Consider the following 22,990-nt stretch of genomic DNA (forward strand, 5'->3'; position numbering starts at 1 on the left):
AAGGGGGAACGGCACACCTTAGCAATCAGCATGCCTGTTTACAGAACCTATAGGCTGTGTATTAACAACACAGACTGGATTTTTTTTCCCGGCGCACACACACACACGTACGTACAGGTAGCGGAGCGTGAGGAGATATTCTCAGATTTTGACAAAAAAGTGATTTTAACAACAAGCATTCTCCGGAATTGCTGACTCCACCTTTAACTTTGAAAGGTATTCAGATAAAGCTCTGGATTTTCAATTTTGATGAGCATCAGCAGGCAGAGGTGACTTTGAGCATACTGTCTTGATCTCCTTTAGTGTCCCATAAGCATGGCCTGGTTATTGCACAGGGAGAGTCCTAACATCAAAAGTAACAGCTAGAGGTTGAAGATTAGGGGTCAGCAGTGGCATCATACTGTAAGTCCGTCACACGAAGATAAGCGCATGGCCTGCATCCTTTTCATGTCAGCATGCTAACCAAAACCCCATGGGGAAAAAAACTGACATTTGCTCCATCGAACAAGTCGTCAATATTGTCCCAAAGAACAGGACAATAACTATGACGCAGACTAACAGAAATAAGTCAATATCACTTGTCCAACTAATGTTCTATCTAGGGATATAACAAGATAATTTTGCCTTGCCTATGGCACTACAGTCAAAGTTGAAGGAGCACCACAGTTATAACAATTCGTCCTGAATGGGCCATCAAATCTGAACCGAATTTCATGGCAATCAATGCAATAGTTCTCATGGTCATTTAGTGGTTCCGGTGTCTTACGGCGTCCTGGGAATGGGATCACTAAAATCATTATGGGTCATTCTCTACAGACCATGAATGTCTCTATTACACATCGAACCAATCCATCTATTAGATTTGTATATATTTCACTTGACTAGTGGAACAGTTTGACCTGCGCTTGGCCTTAGGGAAAAGGTCGATTTTTCCATTGACTGTTTATTAATTGCACTTCTACCGATGTCATTTTACATGCTGATCTCTCACTGTGGCAATGCCTTAGTTAGTCAAAATAAATGTTGTCTCATAGTATTATTTTTGAACATAAAAAAATGGCAATTCACACAGCTAGTTTTGAGAACACTTGGCCAAACATTCCATTGAAGCCAAACAGGGTTCATTATCTGATTTTATTACCAGGCATTTCATGTATGCTTTGTATTTACGTATATTTATTTATACTATGATGTGGTTTCCTACTGCTGTCTGCAGACAATAAAGATGATCATATCAAATCAAATTATGTTTTATTGTGCTGGCCTGGGACAAGTATCATCAGAGGTGGCAATGCGATCAAGCCAGAGAAATACATTGCAACCATTAAGTGCGCTAACTATCATTTTTTTTTTGCCGTAATAAAGGCCCCTTACACTGACCTTAGCACTCCTTATGTTACTCCCTTACTCTCGTATATATAATATAATATAATATAATATAATATAATATAATATAATATAACATAATATAATATAATATAATATAATATAATATAATATAATATAATATAATATAATATAATATACTGTAATGTAATGTAATATAATATATAATATAATAACATAATAATCACAAAAAGTATGGTCTAATAAGAATAAGTGTCAGCAAGTAAGGCTAACTAGTTCCCAGGTGAAAACTGCTTAGCCTGTGTAACCAGCCGACTAGTTCCAAAGGCTATTTGGGTCCTCCCAAATGCAGAATGTTGTAAAGGGACAGGTGTCTTAAATACCTTAATGCTTGATAATCAGCACTTATCATCGGTCTTCTTTGAAAATGTCTTTCAACATCTGGTATGGGATGTACCCAACGAGAGGCTATACTGTTTCCACAATATGCACTATGTTATGATATATGCATACAGTAGCTTAAGTGTCCTATAAGATAATATTTCCTTACACACAAGTGGAGTACTGATTATTTTTCATTTTTCTTCTATTCTTCTTTAATCTTTTTTCAGTAGATAAAAATCATATTTGGGTTAATTGTGTTTTATTTATTTATTTTTATTATATTATATTATATTATATTATATTATATTATATTATATTATATTATATTATATTATATTATATTATATTATATTATATTATATTATATTATATTATATTATATTATATTATATTATATTATATTGAAAGGCCTAGTTTGAGTAGTGCAAGTTGGAATAACACACACAGTGCATGCCCTTATAGTGGAAGATACTCAGTAGTATTTCCTGACATACCACTTCTGCTTCTGTAAGAATGACAGGAAGGTCCATTTGGCAGCGTGTATTTGACTATTTCATGTTTCTACGTAAAATATGAATTCAGTACTTTAGTAAGTCCTGCTTCTGGTCCTGTGAACCAGACAATCAACCATACATTTACACTACAGTTGTCTGCTGGTTTAACTCAAGCAGCTGGGTGTCTTTGGAAGGTTTTTTTCCCTTTACACCTTAAGGTAGAAGTCACACACACAGACACTCCCACATTGCAGTTGTCTTAAACGTCACAGTTTTTTTTTTGTTCCCTTGGCACGGAGCTGCTCAACTGGAACAGGGGAGAGTTTATTAGTGTATTATGCAATACTTTATTAAGGAGGAAGGATGGGGGAGTTGCAGTTCAAATGCAGAATACAGGTCAAAAAGTGAGTTTTGAAATCCAGGGAAACTGGCAAAGTGACTGCATGCTTTAGACTTAGGCTTACTTATTATGCTGCATGACTTGCTGTATGCCACCATTTGAAAACAGAGGGTTGTCCCCATTCATTTCCCCCCATACAAATTTAATATTTGACTTAAAAAAATTAAAAAAAGCTTAAGTTCAGCTAGAATTTCTTCATTTTAATTTAATTCAGTTCCTTTGGCATCAACCTCACTAACAGTGCATGATGCCAGATATGCCCGACGTATAGACAAAACAAAAATGGAACGGTTTAATCATGTAGGAAGCACTTGCTTTATTGCTGACTCTGTTATTCAAGTTCTCGCACCAATAGTTGCGTTATAATCTGCCAAACAAAATATATCTAACAATAGTTTCAAAATAATTGATTCAAATCCACTGATTAAAAAGGCTGTTCTGCCAAACTCTCTCTGTTGGATGATTTTTTTAGGTGTTTTTTCTAGAAATAACCTGGCCAAATGTCAAATTGAGAGAAATCTGGTTCAGCTAAGATGACGACTTTTCGGATTCACCCCGACAGTCTGCTTTTAGGTCCCTCGGGTTTGCTAGAAGTTGCCACTTTGGGATTTCACTGACATATGAACAAAAGTTTGAATGTCAGCCACTGTCAACGCAACTCTGTCGCAGGCACTGAAACATTTGGAGAAGAACTCATTCGGATTTTTGGCAACATGGTGACACTAATGGAGGTCGTCAGTGACACATTTAGAGGCAGTGGCAGCATTGTGTTTGGCAATAAACTTGGAAGGGTGATATTAAAAAAAATTGCAGTTTTGCTAAGCGGACCCGAGGAGCAAGTTAACAAATTCACCAAGCCAGCACAGTGACCAAAGGGATGTCTGGCCTCATCAAAACAAGCTACAAGAAAACAAGTATGAATGAAGAAAGTAAACTCATATTTGATACATTATGGAGAAAAGTATCAGGAAACATTCATAGTATAGAAATCAAGTTATTATAAGTCATATGTAACACTCTACTTTCTAGATGAACTGCTGTAACTCTGTAACGCATTGGAAAACATTCCCTGCTCATGAACCTATGGATTGCCATTTGGACCAAGTTGTGTAGAAATCTGTGACGCCGCAAACATGCTTGCCAACTGTTGAATTAAGAACACTATCATACTTAAAATGTTCTACTTACTACTAGTATACATTACAATTTCAATTATTGCTGGTTGATTATGACTTATGGCACTTTAGCTTGGTGGGACACTTATTTTATTTTATATCAAACAGTTAGAAAGTTCCCTTGGGACGTCACTGTTGTATTACAATCTTAACAGAACTGTCAGCCTGAACACTCATCTGTAACTTCTACAATATTCACTAGAAAACAGCCGATGCTGCGCAGCATTCCATGGACATGAACATGACACTGAACCTCCACAAGAAATGTTTTTGCTCCAAAACGTTGCATACAAATAATCTATTTGGTTTGGGCACACTGAACATGTTACCAGAGGTTTTTTGACATGTTATCATAGTAGCACAGGACACATGCATCAAGGCTTGAACACAGTTGTAGCTGCTGCTGCTGCTTACCCATCTCGTCCTTTGCTGACTATCTTGACTTCAAAGTAGTAGATCCCACAGGCAGCGGGGATTGGGTGTGTCGCTCGCACTGATGCCGCGTCCTTGTGGTTTTTACCATGGCCTGCAAGAGCACAAACACAATGTATACATGAGCAACATGGTGACAGTGGTGACTGCAAGTTTCCTGGAAAATGTCATTGTGTGAGCTTTTTCGTGACACAATTGGAGTCACAATCACTTTGTCAAAGTCAATGAATATCTCCTCGCAATCCGCTATCTGTGCTGTGTGAGCACTGAAAAAAATCAGTGTAAATACACAGCCTAGGCCCTGTGGGTATGAAAAACAAAGGGGGCCCAATGGAGCTAGTAGCAACATGTAAAAAAAAATGTTATGGGGGGGGGGGGGGGGGCGAGATGGTGAGACAATGACAACATCCAGCCATCAGTAGTGCACACGTTTTCTTCCCATAATCCATACTTTTGTTCCAACAAGGTTTCCACGAGACGGCTGTTTTTGTTTGTTTATAGATTTTTATTATAGACTGTGTCTGTGTGTAGTAAAGATGTAAACAACAGAGTCATAAGGCTGATGTATTGTTTCTGGACCAAATAGATTTCTGGCACACAGCAGTCATCACTGTCCGTCACTCCATATTCAGATGGCTGCTTATGCAATCCTTGGGGTCATGGAAGGGAAAGAGGTGTGTTGTATAACAGCTCTACAGTAAACATGTGCATCTCTTTCTGACTGAGTTCACCTGTCCTGGTAAAGTCATAGTGAGCTCTAGTGTGTGTGTGTGTGTGTGTGTGTGTGTGTGTGTGTGTGTGTGTGTGTGTGTGTGTGTGTGTGTGTGTGTGTGTGTGTGTGTGTGTGCGCACATGAAATGTAGATAGGCTGTAACCTTAAACGAAGCAGCTGGCTGTCAGCAGACACCTTAAGGCTGAGTGTGTGTGTGTGGGTGGATGGGTGCGTGCGTGTTAGGGTTGTGCCGATGGGTGGCACAATCTGCAATTTTTTTTGTCAGCCGCCGATGCCATGAGTTTTCCTTTTTTTTGGGCCGATGCTATCGAGTGACTGAGTGTGCAGTGGAGAGATAGACAGGCAGACAGACACAGAGATGGACAGCAGGCAGACAGACAGAGTGATTTATTTTATAATTTAGTTTTTTGACTTCTACGTGATTATAACTAGTGATCTGACTTTAGACTGATTCCTGCTGTCGGCCGATCAGCTGATCCGACCAGCTGTTTGACACAGAGATGAAACCAAAGTGAGACTTATAGATGAAAATGTATATTTAATATGAATAAATATTGGATCGTGCATCAGCGATCATACAAGGTGGCGATAGGATGGAGTGGCAATGGGCAACATCGCCTAACCCTTATGTGCCCACACGTGTGTGTGTGTGTGTGTGTGTATGTGTGTGTGTGTGTGTATGTGTGTGTGTGTGTGTGTGTGTGTGTGTGTGTGTGTAACAGACAGAGCATGGGAGCTCCAAACACAGCCAGCTTGGAAGATACAGGACATGTAGTAATGATCAAAAACGCTAGCTGACTGAAACTGAGCCTAGTGTTCTGGTCTATATTTAGCTATATGACATACTTAACATCTCCATTTTAATAAAATTGTATGTAACATATATTTAAGCTCATAGTGATCTACAGTCATATGAAAAAGTTTGGGAACCCCTCTCAGCCGGCATTATAATTGACTCTGCTTTCACAAAAAAAATATAAAAGTGGTATGTCTTTAATTTACCAGGAACAGCTAAGTACTGGGATGATTTCCAAACAAAGATTTTTTGAAAAGCAGTATTTGGTTGTATGAAATAAAATAAAATGTGAAAAACTGGCTGTGCAAAAATGTGGGTACCCTTGTGGTTTTGTTGATTTTAATGCCTGTAACAGCATGTAAAACTGATGACTTTAAACACAAAGTTGGTTGGATTATGTTGTTAAGCCTTGAACCTCATAGAAATGTCTGTTTAATCATGAGAAAATGTATTGTAGGTGCCTAAATGCAAGTTGCACTTCTCTTTGACTCTCTGCTGAAGTGAGACAGAATGGGATCATCAAAACAGCTCCCAAAAGATCTGAAAAACAAAGATTGTTCATTGTCATGGTTTAGGGGAAGGCTACAAGAAGCTTTCCCAAAGGTTTCAATTGTCAATTTCGACTGTAGGGAACGTTGTCAGGAAATGGAAGGACACAGGCACAGTGGCAGTTAAACCCAGGCATGGCAGACCAAAAAACAGGAGCGGCATAGGTGGAGGATTGTGAGAATGGTTGCACACAACCCACAGATCACCTCCAAAGACCTGCAAGAACATCTGGCTGCAGATTGTGTATCTGTACATGGTTCAACAATTCAGCGCAATTTGCACCAAAACATCTGCTTTTTATGAAGACCAAATAACTTAATTTTTGTCTCATCAGTCCAAAGCATTTTCTTCCAATATGAATCTGGCTTGTCTAAATGAGCTTTTGCATACTCCATGCAACTGTATCTGTGGCGTGGGCGCAGAAAGGGCTTCCTTCTCATCACCTGGCCATACAGATGTTTTGGTGCAAATTGCACTGATTTGTTGAACCATGTACAGATACACAATCTGCAGCCAGATGTTCTTGCAGGTCTTTGGAGGTGATCTTTGGGTTGTGTACAACCATTCTCACAATCCGCCGCATATGCCGCTCTTGTACTTTTCTTGGTCTGCTAGACCTGGGTTTAACTGCAACTGTGCCTGTGTCCTTCCATTCCCTGACAACGTTCCTTACAGTAGAAATTGACAATTGAAACCTTTGGGAAAGCTTCTTGTAGCCTTCCCCTAAACCATGATAATGAATAATCATTGTTTTTAAGATCGTTTGGGAGCAGTTTTGATGATCCCATTCTGTCTCACTTCAGCAGAGAGTCAAAGAGAAGTGCAACTTGCATTTAGGCACCTAAAATACATTTTCTCATGATTAAACAGACATTTCTATGAGGTTCAAGGCTTAACAACATAATCCAACCAACTTTGTGTTTAAATTCATCAGTTTTACATGCTGTTACAGGCATTAAAATCAACAAAACCACAAGGGTACCCATATTTTTGCACAGCCAGTTTTTCACATTTTATTTTATTTCATACAACCAAATACTGCTTTTCAAAAAATCTTTGTTTGGAAAACATCCCAGTACTTAGCTGTTCCTGGTAAATTAAAGACATACCACTTTTATATTTTTTTTGTGAAAGCAGAGTCAATTATAATGCCGGCTGAGAGGGGTTCCCAAACTTTTTCATACGATTGTATTCTTCATGAAATCACCAGCACACCATACAGTGTTCACGAGAGATGAATTGTTTTCTTGGATACAGTCATTAATATATTGATTGTGAAAGCACATTATAATTTGCAGAACAAGAACTAGTACATTTACTAGTAATGTTAAACAATTTACCACATGGTACAATACATGGCCTAGGAAACCTAGCCTAGTAGTAACCATGATTTAGTGTAACAATCAACCCTGCCCGTTCTACAACTCAACATACTACTGCATGTTTCTTCATGTGAGCGGCATGCCTGTGCGTGTGTGGGTTTCTGTGTCTGTCGGGCACGATTGTCCGCTCCAATGGTTGCAGCAACATTCGTGGAGTCTAAATTTAGCTGCTCCTCACGAAAAAACAGTTGTCAGTAGGCCAATAGGTCTCTTTACAACTGCACAGAGGGATAGGGGAAATGGCTACTGCTCTAACCACATTGCCCATCCTATATTGACAATCTTCAATTTAAAAGGTTTGTCTCGACAAAAACATAATGCCATAACATTAGTACAACTTGACTTAGCGCATATATACTGTAAATCATATACATACTTAGTTTAGACACATACCTTCAGCTAGAACGATATTAGCTGCTACTACACCAGTGCTAAACATTTGAACAAAAACATATCAATAAAACTATTTAAAGATGGAGTCAGTGATTCGGAAGAAAGTGTGTTATCTAAATATTGTTTTGTCAAAATAAGTGAACATATCCTCACAATCCACTACTACCTGTCAGTAATGTGTGTGCGCTAAAAAAAAAATCCAGTCATGTAAACAGGTATGTGGCAGTGGGCCCCCATTGTTTACATTTCCTTTGTATACAGAGCGTGGGCAGTGTTTAAAACTCGTTTTTTTTTCAGCACACATCCATTAAGGACAGGTAGCGGATCATGTGGAAATATTCACTGATTTTGACCAAAAGTGCAGTTGTCTAGCCTGGCACCTTCCGCCTTCATACTTCCGCTCAATTTTCATTTCCATTCAGTAGTCAGTCTGGGTGTGCGTGCGGTATATTAGTGGGTTTTCTCCAGCCAGATTTCTGCCAGTCCAATCAGCGAACAGAGGGAGTGGCTCAGAAGTCGGTGCATGACATACGTCACAACCAAACGTTATGCGATTGGTTGGCAGATCCAGAGTGGCACTGGGAAGATCCAATAGTTTAAAATTTTAACAGACACCCGTCTTCAAGTGAGTTAACGTTTGTCAATTGAGCGATTCCAGACCTTCTGTACAAATGAAATGAAGGACGATGGTCTGGTAGTACCAGGCTAGTTGTCAACAAGTGTTCTCCAGAATCACTGATTCCACCTTAAATAATTGAGACAAAGCCGTGCCTGAGAAGCTTCAGTGTCACACCTTACAGCTGTTATGGGACATCAAACCCTCCAGGGGTCACAGGTCAAAGGTTAATGCCCCACTCTACAGCAGCTCAATGAGGCCTTAATTGCTTACAAGGCAAACAGGTTTTATCATTCGCCAGAAGCAGAGGCCTGCTATCGGTGTATGAATCTGTGTGTGAATGGTAATGTGGGAAAGGAAAACAGGTCTCCCTTGTAAAAGAGTCTTCGGTCTCAATGGGATTTACCTGTATAAATAAAGGTTAAAAGAAAAAAAAAGGGCACCAAGATGCCCCCCCAAATTTTTTTTTTTTTTTTTAAAGTTCATAATAATCCTTACATTACAAAAAATATATAAATTAGTTATGAACAGGCCCATCTTTTTTTAAATTGTGTAACCTATCCAGGGGTGGATTACTGCACAGGCACACCGGGCACAGGCCCCGGAGCCAAAGGGCTGAGGGGGGCCCTTAGCCAGAGATACTGATAGTAACTTTTCATGTTGCATAGTCAAAGAGCTCAGTCACTGATGTTTATTACAGGGTCCAAAAAGGAATAGCCTAAATATAAGTATACTCATCACAATTTAACAAGATAGAAATCATTATGGGCCCCTCAACTAGTAGGGGAGAAATACAAAAGCAAATTAAAAACAACAACATTAGTAACTCTGTGGGGTTCCATGCACAAATACACAAATAAGCTTTCAATGTGTGAATTCTAAATTGTTCATAAAAAGTAGCTATCCACCCTTTATCTATTGAAATGGGCCCCTCCATCATAGAACATGGGTCTGCAGACCAATCCACTGTTTTTACAGTTGCAGAGTAAAGAGTGTTACCCGTTTAAGAAAAATCTGAAAAAGAATGTTCCTTCTGCATCTCAGGATTTGATATAGTCTCAACATTTTTCTCACAAAGTGCACCAGATTGATGCATTTTACTTTAAAAAGGTTAAAACAATCCAGGGGGGGCATACCCCCAGACCCCACAACAAGGTACAGGGTCCCTCCAACAATATCCCAAAATCCTGTGGGAAACACTGACTTCCTTGATATGTTTTTGCCATTAATTGTGTATCTGTGTAGAAAATTCAGTGTACCTGACTGGATAGGGACAAGTGGGGGGCCCATTATCTCATAATCCGTCTTAGAGCTGCAACGATTAATCGACAAATCGATTATTAATCGATTATTAAAATAATCGCCAACTATTTTGATAATCGATTAATCGTTTCAAGTAATTTTTTATAAAAAAAATACAAATTATCTGATTTCAGCTTCTCAAATGTGAATATTTTCTGGTTTCTTTAATCCTATTATGACAGTAAACTGATATATCTGTGTGTGTTGGACATAACAATAAATTTGATGACGTCAACATGGGCTTTGGAAGATTGATCAACACTTTTCACCATTTTCTGACATTTTACGGACCAAAACACTAATCGATTAATAATCGATTAATCGAGAAAATAATCGACAGATTAATTGATTATCAAAATAATCGTTAGTTGCAGCCCTAATCCGTCTATGATCCTATCACTCAATTCCTTTGCAAAGGCAGTTAGTAGGATACTAGGCAACTTTTTACACAAGTTAAGCTGTTTCTGTTAGTAAATGCTGTTCGCAAAAAATCATCACTACAGCAAATGTGCCAAAAAGCAGTCGCAGAGATCCTGTTTTTTTTTTTTGGGGGGGGGGGGGGGGGGGGCTCACTGACCATTTAAGCTTAGAGCACCCAAAAGCTTAGCATCCCTGGGGATAACTCAGGAGTTTATGTCAAACAATGAAGTATGTCTCTGAATATCATCAAAACACAACACATGAGTGGATATGGTTTAGAATAAGTTACCGTAGCTAAATACAGTAGCCCCAGCCCTGTTCCAGACTGCTTTGAGGACAGTGATTTGCACAAATTATCAAAATGACTATAAGTTAAGTTTTCATATTCACTTGGTTTTCAGACCTAATTAAGTCTGAAATTGGTTAGTAACTTTAAAACACATGTCACAGAGTTGTAGTGTTTAAACGATGAATTAAGAAAAGCAAAAGCCAATTTCTTCATGACTATTATTAAAGAAGGGAAAGGAAATAGCAAATTAATATGGAAGAATGTTAAAGAGCACCTATTATGCTTTTTCAACTTTTATGACCTATAAACGTTGTTATATGATTTATAGTCATGTTTAACCATACTAAAGTGTCAAATAATGACTTACATGCATGAAGACTTATTCCCTGCTGACCGTCTGGGGTGGCTGTGCAGAGCACTAAACACTAGGAACGCCGGCCAGTCGCAATTTACTCGTTAAAATTTCCGGGATTTCTCTACGTAGATCAATCTGGATTTTCCATGTATGGTAATGCTGCATCGTGCTCAGGCCCGTTCCTGCCATGCCCACACCTGCCTGCTCAAATCTGCCCGAGCGCCGAAGAAAGTCTTCTGGAAGGTAACCAATCACAACGGAGTGGGGTTGGCAGGAGGGGGGCGAGGGGGCAGAGAAGGACGAAGCCGAGTGTTGAGAGAGAATGCTGAAAGCCCCAGATGAGAGGAAGAGTGTCCCGAAAATCTAGTTTTTTGTGCTGTGATTCGTGTCAGGTTGCTCTATAGGAGTCATTAATGAGAAATTAAGACCAGAAAAGTAGTATAATAGGAGATATTTAATAAATTAAAAAAGACAGACAGTGAGCAAAATCAAGGACACAGACGTGAACTTAAAGTACTGGGAATTATTACAAATGATTTGAATGAAATTGCCCTCACATTTAATAAATATTTTATTGACTCATTTCAGAATTTGTCACACACCTTTGGTGCAAGATTTAAACAAATCTCAGCACCGAATCACACCAAAACGGTTTTTAACATAACTGAAGTTTCTCAAGGAAAGATTTTCAAAATCCTAAGCACTTTAAAGTCCTCTAGGCAAAAGATGTGTTTGAGTAAAGGATTGCAGAATGTCCACTCCTCTTTTGGTGACCTCACAATTGCATGGCAAATTTGTTGAGATGATGTAGTTCTGTTTTGAAGCTTTGTGAGGTTGTGACATCACTTGGGGAAGTGACAAAGCATTTTGGATGAGGGTCAGTGCGACATGTCAGACCAAGGTGATTTATCCCCAGTGGATTTGGAGTGGAGTCCTGCTGCCACAAGAACCTTGAAGCTGCACTAGTATAGCATGTGCAACAATGCAAGTGTTAACTCAACAGCAGTGCTCACATCTTTTCCATGCAAACACCACACTCAACATATTGACCCAAAATGCTGTTCTGGTGAATGCGAAACATGGGGACATTGTGGACTGTAGGAAAGACGAAAGTCTTCTGGAAAATGTCATTGTCTTAACTTTGTGGCGGCAATTACTATGAACTAAGCCAAAGTAATTGAGGCGTTCCCCAGGCCAGCTTGGAGATGTAAACTCTCATCCCAAATAAAATATCGGAATTTTTATGGCTGTTGAAAGCTTAAGGATTACAGGTCTAAAAACAAAACAATTGGCTACAAGAGGCTTAAATGCACATTGCTATCATCAGTCAATGTCTACAGAGGGTCCGTGCAGTCCATGTACAGCGCAAACTGTATGAGACTCACTGGACAATAAGATTAATCTCTTTCACATTCACTATTTTAATAATGTAAAAATATTGGTTAAAGAGATGTACATATTTCACAGTATTGTTCAGATGTATAGGTTGAAAAACAAAGAAAGAGTTATATCAACACCTGGCCAAGAGGTTTTAGTAGTGACTAGCAGATATTACGTAATATATTAAAGGTGTAGTCGGTGATATTGGCGAATGCTTGTTGTAAAAAAATTAATTTTGTTAAAATCAGTAAATATCTCATTACGATCAGCTACCTGTCGGTATTGTGTGTGTGTGACAGTGTGCTGAAAAAAACTCCAATGTTAATAAACAACCTCTATTCTGAGTATGTTTCTAGATGCAGCCCACTTTGTTAACACTTTGTATACCAGTTAACAGAGCTTAAGCTGTGTATCAACAACAACACCAAATTGTAGCAGATCAAGAAGAGATATTCACTGATTTGGACAAAAAGTGATTTTGACAACAAGCGTTTTCCAGAATCATTGCCTCTACCTTTAGAGGAAGAGTCTTGTCAAGAAGACCAGAGACGATACATTTTTTGAAGTTTCTCCTAGACTGTTTTTGTTACTTACTATAAGTTCACTGCTGGTGGCAGAGGTGTATAATTCAGGGAATCCAAATTCTATTCAAATTTGCTCCCATATCATTTTCCATTGTGATTTATTTCATATATCGTTTCCCTCTGTGGCGTGGCTGACACGATGACCTCATAAACAATGGCCACTAGCAGAAACTACAGAAAGCTACTTAGAAAAAGGTCTGGCAACATAAATTCCATGTACATAATTTTTACACTGCTGTTTTTCTGTAGATTGAGTTAATTAAAGATTAGTCTCTATGCTAAGCAAACTTAGCTAAGCAGCTCCTGGCAGTAGCTTCATATTTATATACAGGCATGAAAGTGGTATTCATCCAAGAAAGCTGATTGATCAAAGTGACAAGCTCTTCCTTTAATGATGCCACTTCCACCCTTTGATAGTATTTGACCTTCACTATTTGACCTACATTGCCCACTTAATGACATATCAATGAGATAGTTACCATGGTAAAGCAAAGCTTGACAAGTAGGGACAGACAGAGATAAGGCTGTATAAAGAAGTTTATTTTGTGCAACATTGATTTTCTTGTGAAGTCCTTTGTTTTGAAAATCGCTGTGAATCTTTACTTACTTATATGGATAACTGAATATACCCGTGAAGATAACAGATTCATATTAGTGGGGTTTACACTAGTATATTTCATGAGTTCTTTATTTTACATTCTTATAAAGTCTTTAAACATCTTAGTCATCCTTGAGGTTAATCAAAAGAGGCACTGAGAGCTAGCCATTTTATTTATATCAGCAATATATTAAACCATACTTGAAAGCAGCATAGCTCACAACACGGTATGCTACATAACATTAGGCACAATGTCACTCCCTATATGTAGCCCTACCTGTCAAGCAAGTTGAGGCAACTGTATATGTTTTTTCTATTTATCCATCCTCAAAGTCTATTAAAAGAACAAGGGAATCATCTCCCGCATCAATGTGTTTGTTTATAGAGAGTTGCAGTGTTTATTTAAGTATCTATTTGAGACTGGCTGGATTAATCTGTGTCTTTTAAGACACTGTGTGGCCTTGAACAGAGAAAATTGGCGCACTGGTCAAAATAGCATTTTAAACCACAAGGGTGAGGGAACGGAGCAGGAGCTGGAACAAGCAGGAGGACAAAAAATTATCCTGCGCACTCCGGAACAGACCTATTTATATATCATCCCTAAGCAATTGTGCAGTGTCACTTAATATGTGTGCACTTTTTTTCAATACTCAATTGCCCTACATAACCCATAACATGAAATGACAATGTCTAATCTCAAGACATGGGCCCATTCATCATTGTGTGCCAGTGTCACTGCCTTTGTCAGGAGCATGGGTTATTCTGGGCAGAATGCACGGATCTCAATGACAGAGAAAATCCACATGGAGCACAACAGCATCCACCATACATGACACACCACTTAACACTTCTTGCGTCCACACCACTGACAAACAGAATTTAAGCTCATATTAAAACGTGACCGCTGTTCATATCACCAGCAGGGACCTGATTAATTAGGCATTAAATAATTTGTGGGTTATATCAGGCTATATGCCTGGGAGCCTTGGTTTTAACAAATAACGGGCCTTCCCTTCTATTCCCAAACAGCAGGACCACAACTACGTATGTGCCTGATAAGCGTTTCAAAATGGGTTACACCGCCTGCCTGCATCCTCTGCCTGTCTCACTGATGTAAACAGCCAACAGGGCCCAAAGTGGCCTTGCATTGCCTCTTTGGCAGCCTCAAAAGCAGGACTAGCTTTGCCTGCTACTGAGGGGCTGCCCTAACAAGTCGCCTGATGAAAAACAACAGGCAAACAAAAACGACTTCACATATAGATGTCACCTTGTTCCGATTAAGGGGACTGGATGTATCAAATGATCCAGCCGACAGGCCCAGCAGGCAGCCCAGTTTTTAGCAATCCGAATACATGACTGGCCGCATCGTCTGACGAGCAAAGTTGCTGTTACTGTGAAAATGCCAGAGTCTGCGAATGATAAGAGATTATTATTTTTTTAAAGAGATCAGTACATTTGGCCTAACTTAATGTAATGCGCAGAGGCCTCCTCCCTCACAGCAGCTGTTGAAAACGAGCTGGCTGCCTGCTGGAGGTTGGACACGAGACTGTTGTGCTCTGGGAACATACAGATCTGAATGGAGTTGGACCCGGTTGCTTCCAGGACTGTGAAAAAAATAAAATGATTGACCAATTCTGGAAAAGACTTCCAGAACACTGACACTGCAATCACGCGAAAAACACAACAATGCCATTATTTTTTTATTATATTTTGGTGCCTGCTATAGTCAAAACCCAAACAATCGCAGCATTAGCCTCAGTACTGCAATGGTCAAAAGGTTAACCTCACGGTTGGCTCATGTCCATCTATTTTGCCAGTTTATCCCACTGCTTTCACTATTAGTCCCGAGGCACAGCTAGGTTAGCTAACGTTAGCCAGTTAGCCTCAAGCTAACTACTGTATTTATGTTAGATAGCTGTTAGCTAGCTTCTGTTTGTTAAATACCATTAGTTAGTTTACTGGCAGACCCTCGTCTATGCGTCGTTATTGCTGCCAGGGCTACTTTCCAGCACAAACTATGGAGGACGCACGGCCAGTTCAATGAATACAACTGACGCCATAAACAGCACATAAACAAAGGAGAACGATGCGTTTGAAGGTGAATTTCGGTGTGGGGGGGTAAGAAGACCAACTGTCAGGGTTAGCGAGTTCACTGTCACCCATTTGGGCATTCCTCTGCTCTGCCGTGAAACAAAGCAAGGTTACAGGACAGGAGAGGAGGCAGCTCAGACTAGATTTACCAGGAGTGCACACACACACACACACACACACACACACACACACACACACACACACACACACACACACACACACACACACACACACACACACACACACACACACACACACACACACACACACACACACACACACACACACACACACACACACACACACACACACACACACACACACACACACACACACACACACACACACACACACACACACACACACACACACACACAATCAACATAATCGCATACTGTGTGTGAGAGTGATTGTGTTTGAGCGAGCGACAGAGAGGACCCCGCAGCAACAACAACACAGTGACAGATTTGAGCTGAGACCCTCTGCGGTTGTGACTAACGTCATTCAGATCATATGGGCTGAGCCAGCTCTCTAACCTTTGTAATGGACCCGCAGGTTGTTCTGTGACAGTCCAATGTAGCTGTATTTATCCTTTGGGCTCCAGGATCGGGGTAAAGGGGTCTCTTCCTCGTTCACAGCCGGGTAGAGCCGTTTCAGCCGCTCGTTGAGCTCGTGCTCCTGGTAGTTAAAAGCAGGATCTCCCAACGGCAGGCTTCCCGCTCCGAGCTCTGCCATGTCTGGCCTCTGTTTTTGTGTCTTATTGTTCGCTTGTTGCTATCCAAAAGCCCCGTGTCAGTCCGCTGGAGCCGTAGGCTGAGAGTGAGAGGGACTGAGAAGAAAAAATAGCAGTGGTGTGACATCCCCGGATAAGCAGCGGCGTGTACTGTACGCTGGAGCAGTGGCGTTTGGGTACTGTAGTTCAGCCACGCGCTCGCCTTTATATCTCTAGAAATGACTACACAGCTCCACTGCTGTCATCCTGGTTTAGGTCCCCACTGGGAGAGGAAGCTTGGGAATGTAGTTTTTAGCTGCTAAAGTTAAAGACCGTTGTATAGGACATTATACAATTGTCTTGTACATCTGATAAGTTATCCTTACGTGGCACATGCACGATGAGAAGTGGGGCATACATTTGCTAGCTGGATGATCATTTATAGACAGCATTATAGCACTATTATTTCCATAGCGAAAACAAACTGTCATAATTCACAAGATATACTACTCGTAAAGGGAGTCTCCATTCAAGTGATTTTAGCATATGCTACTTTCATAATCTTCTATGCCGTGGTTATAAACTGTCTATAAGAAAGTTTCCATGATATTACACAAGTTGAAAACTAGTTAGGCGCGCCGCGGTCTACTATATGGGTCCTACTGCGTGCTCCGTCCTCGTTACTATGGAAACCGTGTCACAATGTTGTGGTTGTGGCAGGGCTTGTAAGCGCCGTGCTGCTAAAACGTATTGGACCAAACAATTAACCAATTCTTTAAAGCTTAAGAGTTTGTCATGTTATTATTTAGTCTACATACAAGATGACACCACACAAATATATCAAATTTCCACCTCTAACACCGCCACAAAAACAAAGGCAAGTAGTAGGCTACAGTCATACAGCGAAAATCTTAAAACATTGTATTATTAGGTATAGCCTAACTGACTGGGCCTATAACTAATTTAACTGCAATGTTTAAATAACATAACTCTGTTGTTGAATTATTTTAGACTTTCATCTGAACACCGTCTACAGATAGACACTGTGCACAGCTCAGGTCAAGGAGGAGACCGTTCTAGAGCTGTTTCTGTCCAACATGCAGCCAGAAAGGTAGGCTGCGTAGTACCTGCCTATTTTATGTTATTGAATATGGATAATTGAAGCCCACATAACAAGTATCATTGTGTGTGTGTGTGTGTGTGTGTGTGTGTGTGTGTGTGTGTGTGTGTGTGTGTGTGCGCGCGCGTGTTGTGTGTGTTTGCGCGCGCGTGCGTGCGTGCGTGTGCGTGCGATCCCTGTACTAGTGGTGCTGGACAGGTAGCAGTTACATGTATGCAGGCCCGGGAAGAAAGCCTCAGCTCCTGATGCACCTGGAGAGCTATGTGAACAGGGAGCTGCACGCTATCAGCCGCCATGAGCCAACATTTCAGGAACTTAAACTTCAGGTGTTTTTGCTTTGTGTTGTTAATATTAAAAACCAGAAGATATACGATACACATATTTTATTTTTTTGTCAGAAAGAGAACTCACAAATGTTAATCTGCTCTGGCCATAGGTCTACCGTGACGTCTTTGGTTGTTTCATCAAAGAGTTCAAAACCTACCGACCCCTCCTTTCTGCCATCAAGCAAGAATATGAAACCACTTTAGGTCAGTAGCTCTGTGAGTGAGCCCACCCGATCACTTTCATTTCTTAACAAGAGTTTCACCTGAGTCCTGTCTTTCCTGCCAACACTTTCCCTTTCTTTGAGGAGGGCCAGAAATGCCATGGCGTTATGCTTTGGTGAATTACAATTTCTACACGAAAATTAAAGAATTAAAGAAGGTCATTCGGGTCATATTGTGTCTGTCTGAGGCATTTACTAAAGCTAGCAAATCTAGTTGAAGAGGTGAATGAGGCAAGTGCTATGGGAAAAAATAGTAAGTGGCAAAAGATAAAGAAGAAAAAACCGAAATCCATCCGCTAAAGCAGAACCCAGCTAAGGTTACACAATCTTGTATTTTGTTATTTTATTATTAGAAAAAAGCTAAAATGATTTCCTCTGTATTTAAATACAAACTGACTGACGGCCATGGGACATATTTTCCATTTAAAGTGTAGTGTGGTCATGACTCATGAGACACTGGCAAATATGTTGAAACAAATGAAAATAGTAAGAATTTTGAGAAGCATTAAAAGTGTGCTAAAAGCACATACAAACACTGATACATGCACACCCTGTTGTTGTTGTTTTTTCACCCCATCAGGCAGGTTATTTATAATTCTGTGAACCGATGTTTTGATGCAGTGCAGAACTGCAGCTTTTATGATTTTAATTGGTGAATAATTTCAGTTCATCAGTGTACCCATTAGTCATTCAGCCTGTGAAAATTTCAACAAGACACGTGTCAAAGGTGCTTCTTTTGGCATAAATCCCCCGAATATAAAAGGATTCAATTGACTGTGTTATGAAATGAAAAGAAACAAACAGATCCCTGAGTTGGAGAAGCTAATAAAAGGTCCATTATGGTAAATGAATTAGGAAAATTTGTCATCAATCATTTTTCATGTAACCAAAATCATTGTGCCAGCTTTACTGTTTCATGATAGATCATTGTATAACACATTGTACATCTGCCTCAGCATACCAACGGAGTCAAATAGGAGAACTGGAACCACTGCGGCTCCGTCTGAGGCTGGTGACAGAGGAATGTGACAGGAAGATTCAAGCTCGCTGGGCAGAGGAGCAGGCCCAGATCGCTGCATTGAAAAGGGACAAGCAGCAACTGCAGGAGAACCTAGTGGCCATGAGGGAAAAGGAAAAGGCCACGCAGGCGGTGGTACATGACAAACAGTAATCTATAATGGGCTGTTTTAACCACTATTTATTTATTTATTCATTCCAGTGACGTTTTAGGGAATACTACCTGGTACAATTAATTTCCACATGAATTTCTTTCTCACATGAATACCTTTAATATTTAATGTGCAGGTGTCCTGATCTCGAACCTGTTTATGGAAAAGTTAATTAGGGATAGAGTTAAAGGTGCTATACGAGGAACTCTAAATATCTCTGAAACAGTCTAATTTTTCCTCTGATGATCATAAATGACATGTAACAGCAAACAGTGTAAATAATGCTGTATTTATATAGTTTTTCTTAATGCCTTTGTCATGGGTATCCCCGTGAGAGGCCATTTGTTTTACAGCCTGCAGAGAATATAAGAAAGCAGTTCATAGACAAATACACAATCAAAATACTGATATACTAGTATTCAAACGGAACAATCACAAGTTATTAATCAAAACAATGGTAGTAGGGACAAATGAACTCTTGAATCTCTTTTGTTTTACACCTGGGTACATTGTACCTTCGACCCGATGGCAGCAGCCTGTATTCACAAAACAAAGGGTGACTGGGGTCGGCGAGGATACATGTAGCTTTCCCTGTGGCTCTGGCTTTGTATTGTTGGGATATGATAGAGATAGAGATCCCCTTTAGAGCTGCAACTAATGATTATTTTGATGATTGATTATTAATCTGTCGATTATTTTCTCGATTAATTGATTATTAATCGATTAGTGGTTTGGTTGGTAAAATGTCAGAAAATGGTGAAAAATTATGATCAGTTTTCCAAAGCCCATGTTGATGTCCTCAAATGTTATGTCCAAAACACAAAGATATTTCAGTCTACTGTCATAAGAGGATTAAAGAAACCAGAAAATATTCACATTTGAGAAGCTGAAAACAGAATTTGGACAATTTTTATTTAAAAAAATCACTCGAAACCATTAATCGATTATCAAAATGGTTGGCGATTAATTTAATAATCGCTTAATAATCGATTATTCGATTTATCCTTGCGGCTCTAATCCCCTTATCCCAAATATTTCTTGTTTGAGATTCAGTTTAGACAGTGAGGTCAATGTTAGGTGATCACTATCTTGTCTCACCCCATCATCATCTATTCCCTCCAGGTGGACCATCTGCAGTCTGAACTGAGCAGCCAGTACCTGCAGTACCGGGAGGAGCGCGATGCCCGCAAGTTACTGATCTGGAGGCTCAATGAGCTAACCACAGTCTCTGTGAAGGAGGAGCAAACTAAAGATGGAAACAGAGGTAGTGCTACAGCTATTAGTCCATTATTCAATCAGTTGATTAGTTGACCTACTAATAACAACTCACTTTGAGTTATTTTCGAGTGCGAGAGAGAAAAAATCTCTGCTTATAGCTTTTTCAAATGATTGGTTACAGTCTGAGATTGCAAACAGACTATCTTCAGTGTTTTGCCTGTTTAATCAGACAAAACAACATTTGGGATATATTTTTTTTATACAATATCTTACCTTTTATAGACCAAAATATTAATCGATTTCCCTAAAAAAATCTTAATATATTTTTCGCATTATCTTGCTTTTATCTGCAGTATATAAGAATTGAGGTGAAAAACAAAAAGACTTGTGGTATTACTGAGGGCGCCTATTTCTCGAACTTAAAGGAATAGTTCATCCACAGGGAGCCGGCGTTCTATCATTATAAAATCGCTATCATAATGTAATGAATGAGGTTTTTCTTCCCTCAGTCTTCCCTTGGCCCAGCTGTCCTGATAATCCTAACCCTAGATTTTTACTAGTGTGATGTCACACTAGTAAAATGTAGGGTTAGACAGTGAGACCATATAACACCCTTTCTGCCTTCTCTCAGGCTAGGATGAACCGATTTCTAAAATGTTTGCACATTTACACTACATAGGATCTCAGAGTTCAATACACCTTCATATTCCCACCGGTGAAGTAGGTCTTTAAGTCACTGCACTCGGGCAAGAAATAGTCCCTCTGGTTTATCTTCAGGTAATCATTTCTCATCTAACTCTGTGCGGGAAAGCACATAGGCATGTTTCCCAAATCATATACTCAACGGAAAATTACCTTTTGTGTTAGGAATTTATGAATAAGAGCCCCAACCAAATACTTTGGATATAAATATCCAAAATTAAACTTATTATTCTCTTATTTTGTTTTCACTCTGAAAGAAGAGGCTAAGGACCCTGTGGAGTTGCAGCTGGCTCTGAAGGTGTGTCGGGATGACCTGAGCAAAGCCCAGGGAGAGCTCACCAGGGTGAAGGCAGAGTACTGGGATGTTGTGCCACGCCGCGACTGGGAAAGCCTGGAACAAACACACAAACACACCCTCCTGCAGGTACCTCTTAAAGGCACAAATACTTTACAAACAGTACACACACACACACACACACACACACACACACACACACACACACACACACAGATTGTGTGCGTCTTCACCACGGTCTTGTTCTTGTATTTGCTGCTGGTGTCCAGTTAAAAAGGCTGCGGGGTGACTTTGACCAGTTGAAGAATGAGTATGACATTCTGCTAGAGCTCCACAAAAGAGACAGCATGCAGGACCAAGCACATGACCCCATCACAGGCCAGGTACTTTATCAAACCCATAAGTTCAAAGAAAGCTGCACAATGTGTTGCTATTGAGCTGTGTCTCTATATGTTACATTCATTGGTCACATTACACTGACAAATACGAGGGTAGTAGCCTATCAATCGTCTTAGACAATTTCCAATAAGCACATTTTTGAAAATGTTGATTTTTTTTTCTGAAAAGCTGTTTGTTGTTTTTTCAGATGGGTGAGAGTGTGTCCCAAGAGCAAAGCCAGATTCAGTCCAAACAACTAGAAGACACAGTCGAGTCTGATGCCCCTGAAGGCAGCACACTCACCATCCAGGAGTGCAGGTGATATAAACAGATACCGGTACACACTGACAATTGTATACGGAACAAGTCAGATTTATTTAAGTAGCCTAAAATCAAAAGCTTGCCACAGAGGGCTTGGAAATCTGTACAACGGGCAGGCACCCTTTATCCTTACACCCTCAATTCAGACAAGGGAAAACTTCACCATTAAAAAAAACCCTACAGCTGTTTTTCTCATAGTCTTGACAATCATTTGTGTTTGTGCATTTTTTTATAGGGAGGCCCTTAGGACAGCGTTCCCTCTCAAATCAGATCAGGGAATAGATGAACTAGTGGCCTTTGCTCAGAGCGAACCTGACAGCAGCAAGGACACCATCTCCTCTCAGAGGCTCCACAGTCTGGTACGCACCCGCACAGGTTTCACTGTCTTTTCAAGATGATTGTAGTTTAATTATTATTATTCACATGAAGTGTAAAATGGCATACCTTTCATCTGCGGCCACCAGTGACCTATGTGCTGTCATTTGGTGGAAGCAGAAATTGTGGCCATCTTAGTCACACCGTGTGAAATATGTCATTATATATCCTTACAGAAAAAAAAGCTCTGTGCTCACTCTCTCTACCATTTTCCTCTCTTGAGCAGCTTGCAGAATACGGTGTGGCACCCTTACCTCAAGGTCTTGACGAATCAGAAGGAAATACTGAATCAAATAACTCTCCAGGAAGCGACTGATATAATGTTGTAGTAGTATATATTTTATTGATTATTAATGAAGTAGGTAGGTAAACTTGCCACATTAAGGACCTGCAAGAAAGACTATGGCGTATGGAACCCTTATTGTAGAATCAC

The 22,990-nt window shown here is 39.9% G+C and overlaps 1 protein-coding gene across 2 annotated transcripts in view; it reads right to left on the bottom strand.

The window, feature by feature from the left end:
• The window catches only part of ranbp10 (RAN binding protein 10), a 36,899-nt gene extending 20,393 nt beyond the window's left edge, over window positions 1-16,506 (bottom strand). For both annotated transcript variants that reach the window (XM_080027570.1, XM_080027569.1), the window contains exons 1-2: window positions 16,257-16,506; window positions 4,215-4,326 (exon numbers count right to left, since the gene is read on the bottom strand). In XM_080027570.1, coding sequence (XP_079883696.1) covers window positions 4,215-4,326; window positions 16,257-16,455 — 311 coding nt within the window. In that variant the 5' untranslated portion in view covers window positions 16,456-16,506. The remainder of the gene's footprint in view (window positions 1-4,214; window positions 4,327-16,256) is intronic.
• Between the last annotated feature and the right edge of the window lie 6,484 nt (window positions 16,507-22,990).

Source organism: Ammodytes marinus (assembly GCF_949987685.1).
Source record: "Ammodytes marinus genome assembly, chromosome: 5".
Lineage (NCBI taxonomy): Eukaryota > Metazoa > Chordata > Actinopteri > Uranoscopiformes > Ammodytidae > Ammodytes > Ammodytes marinus.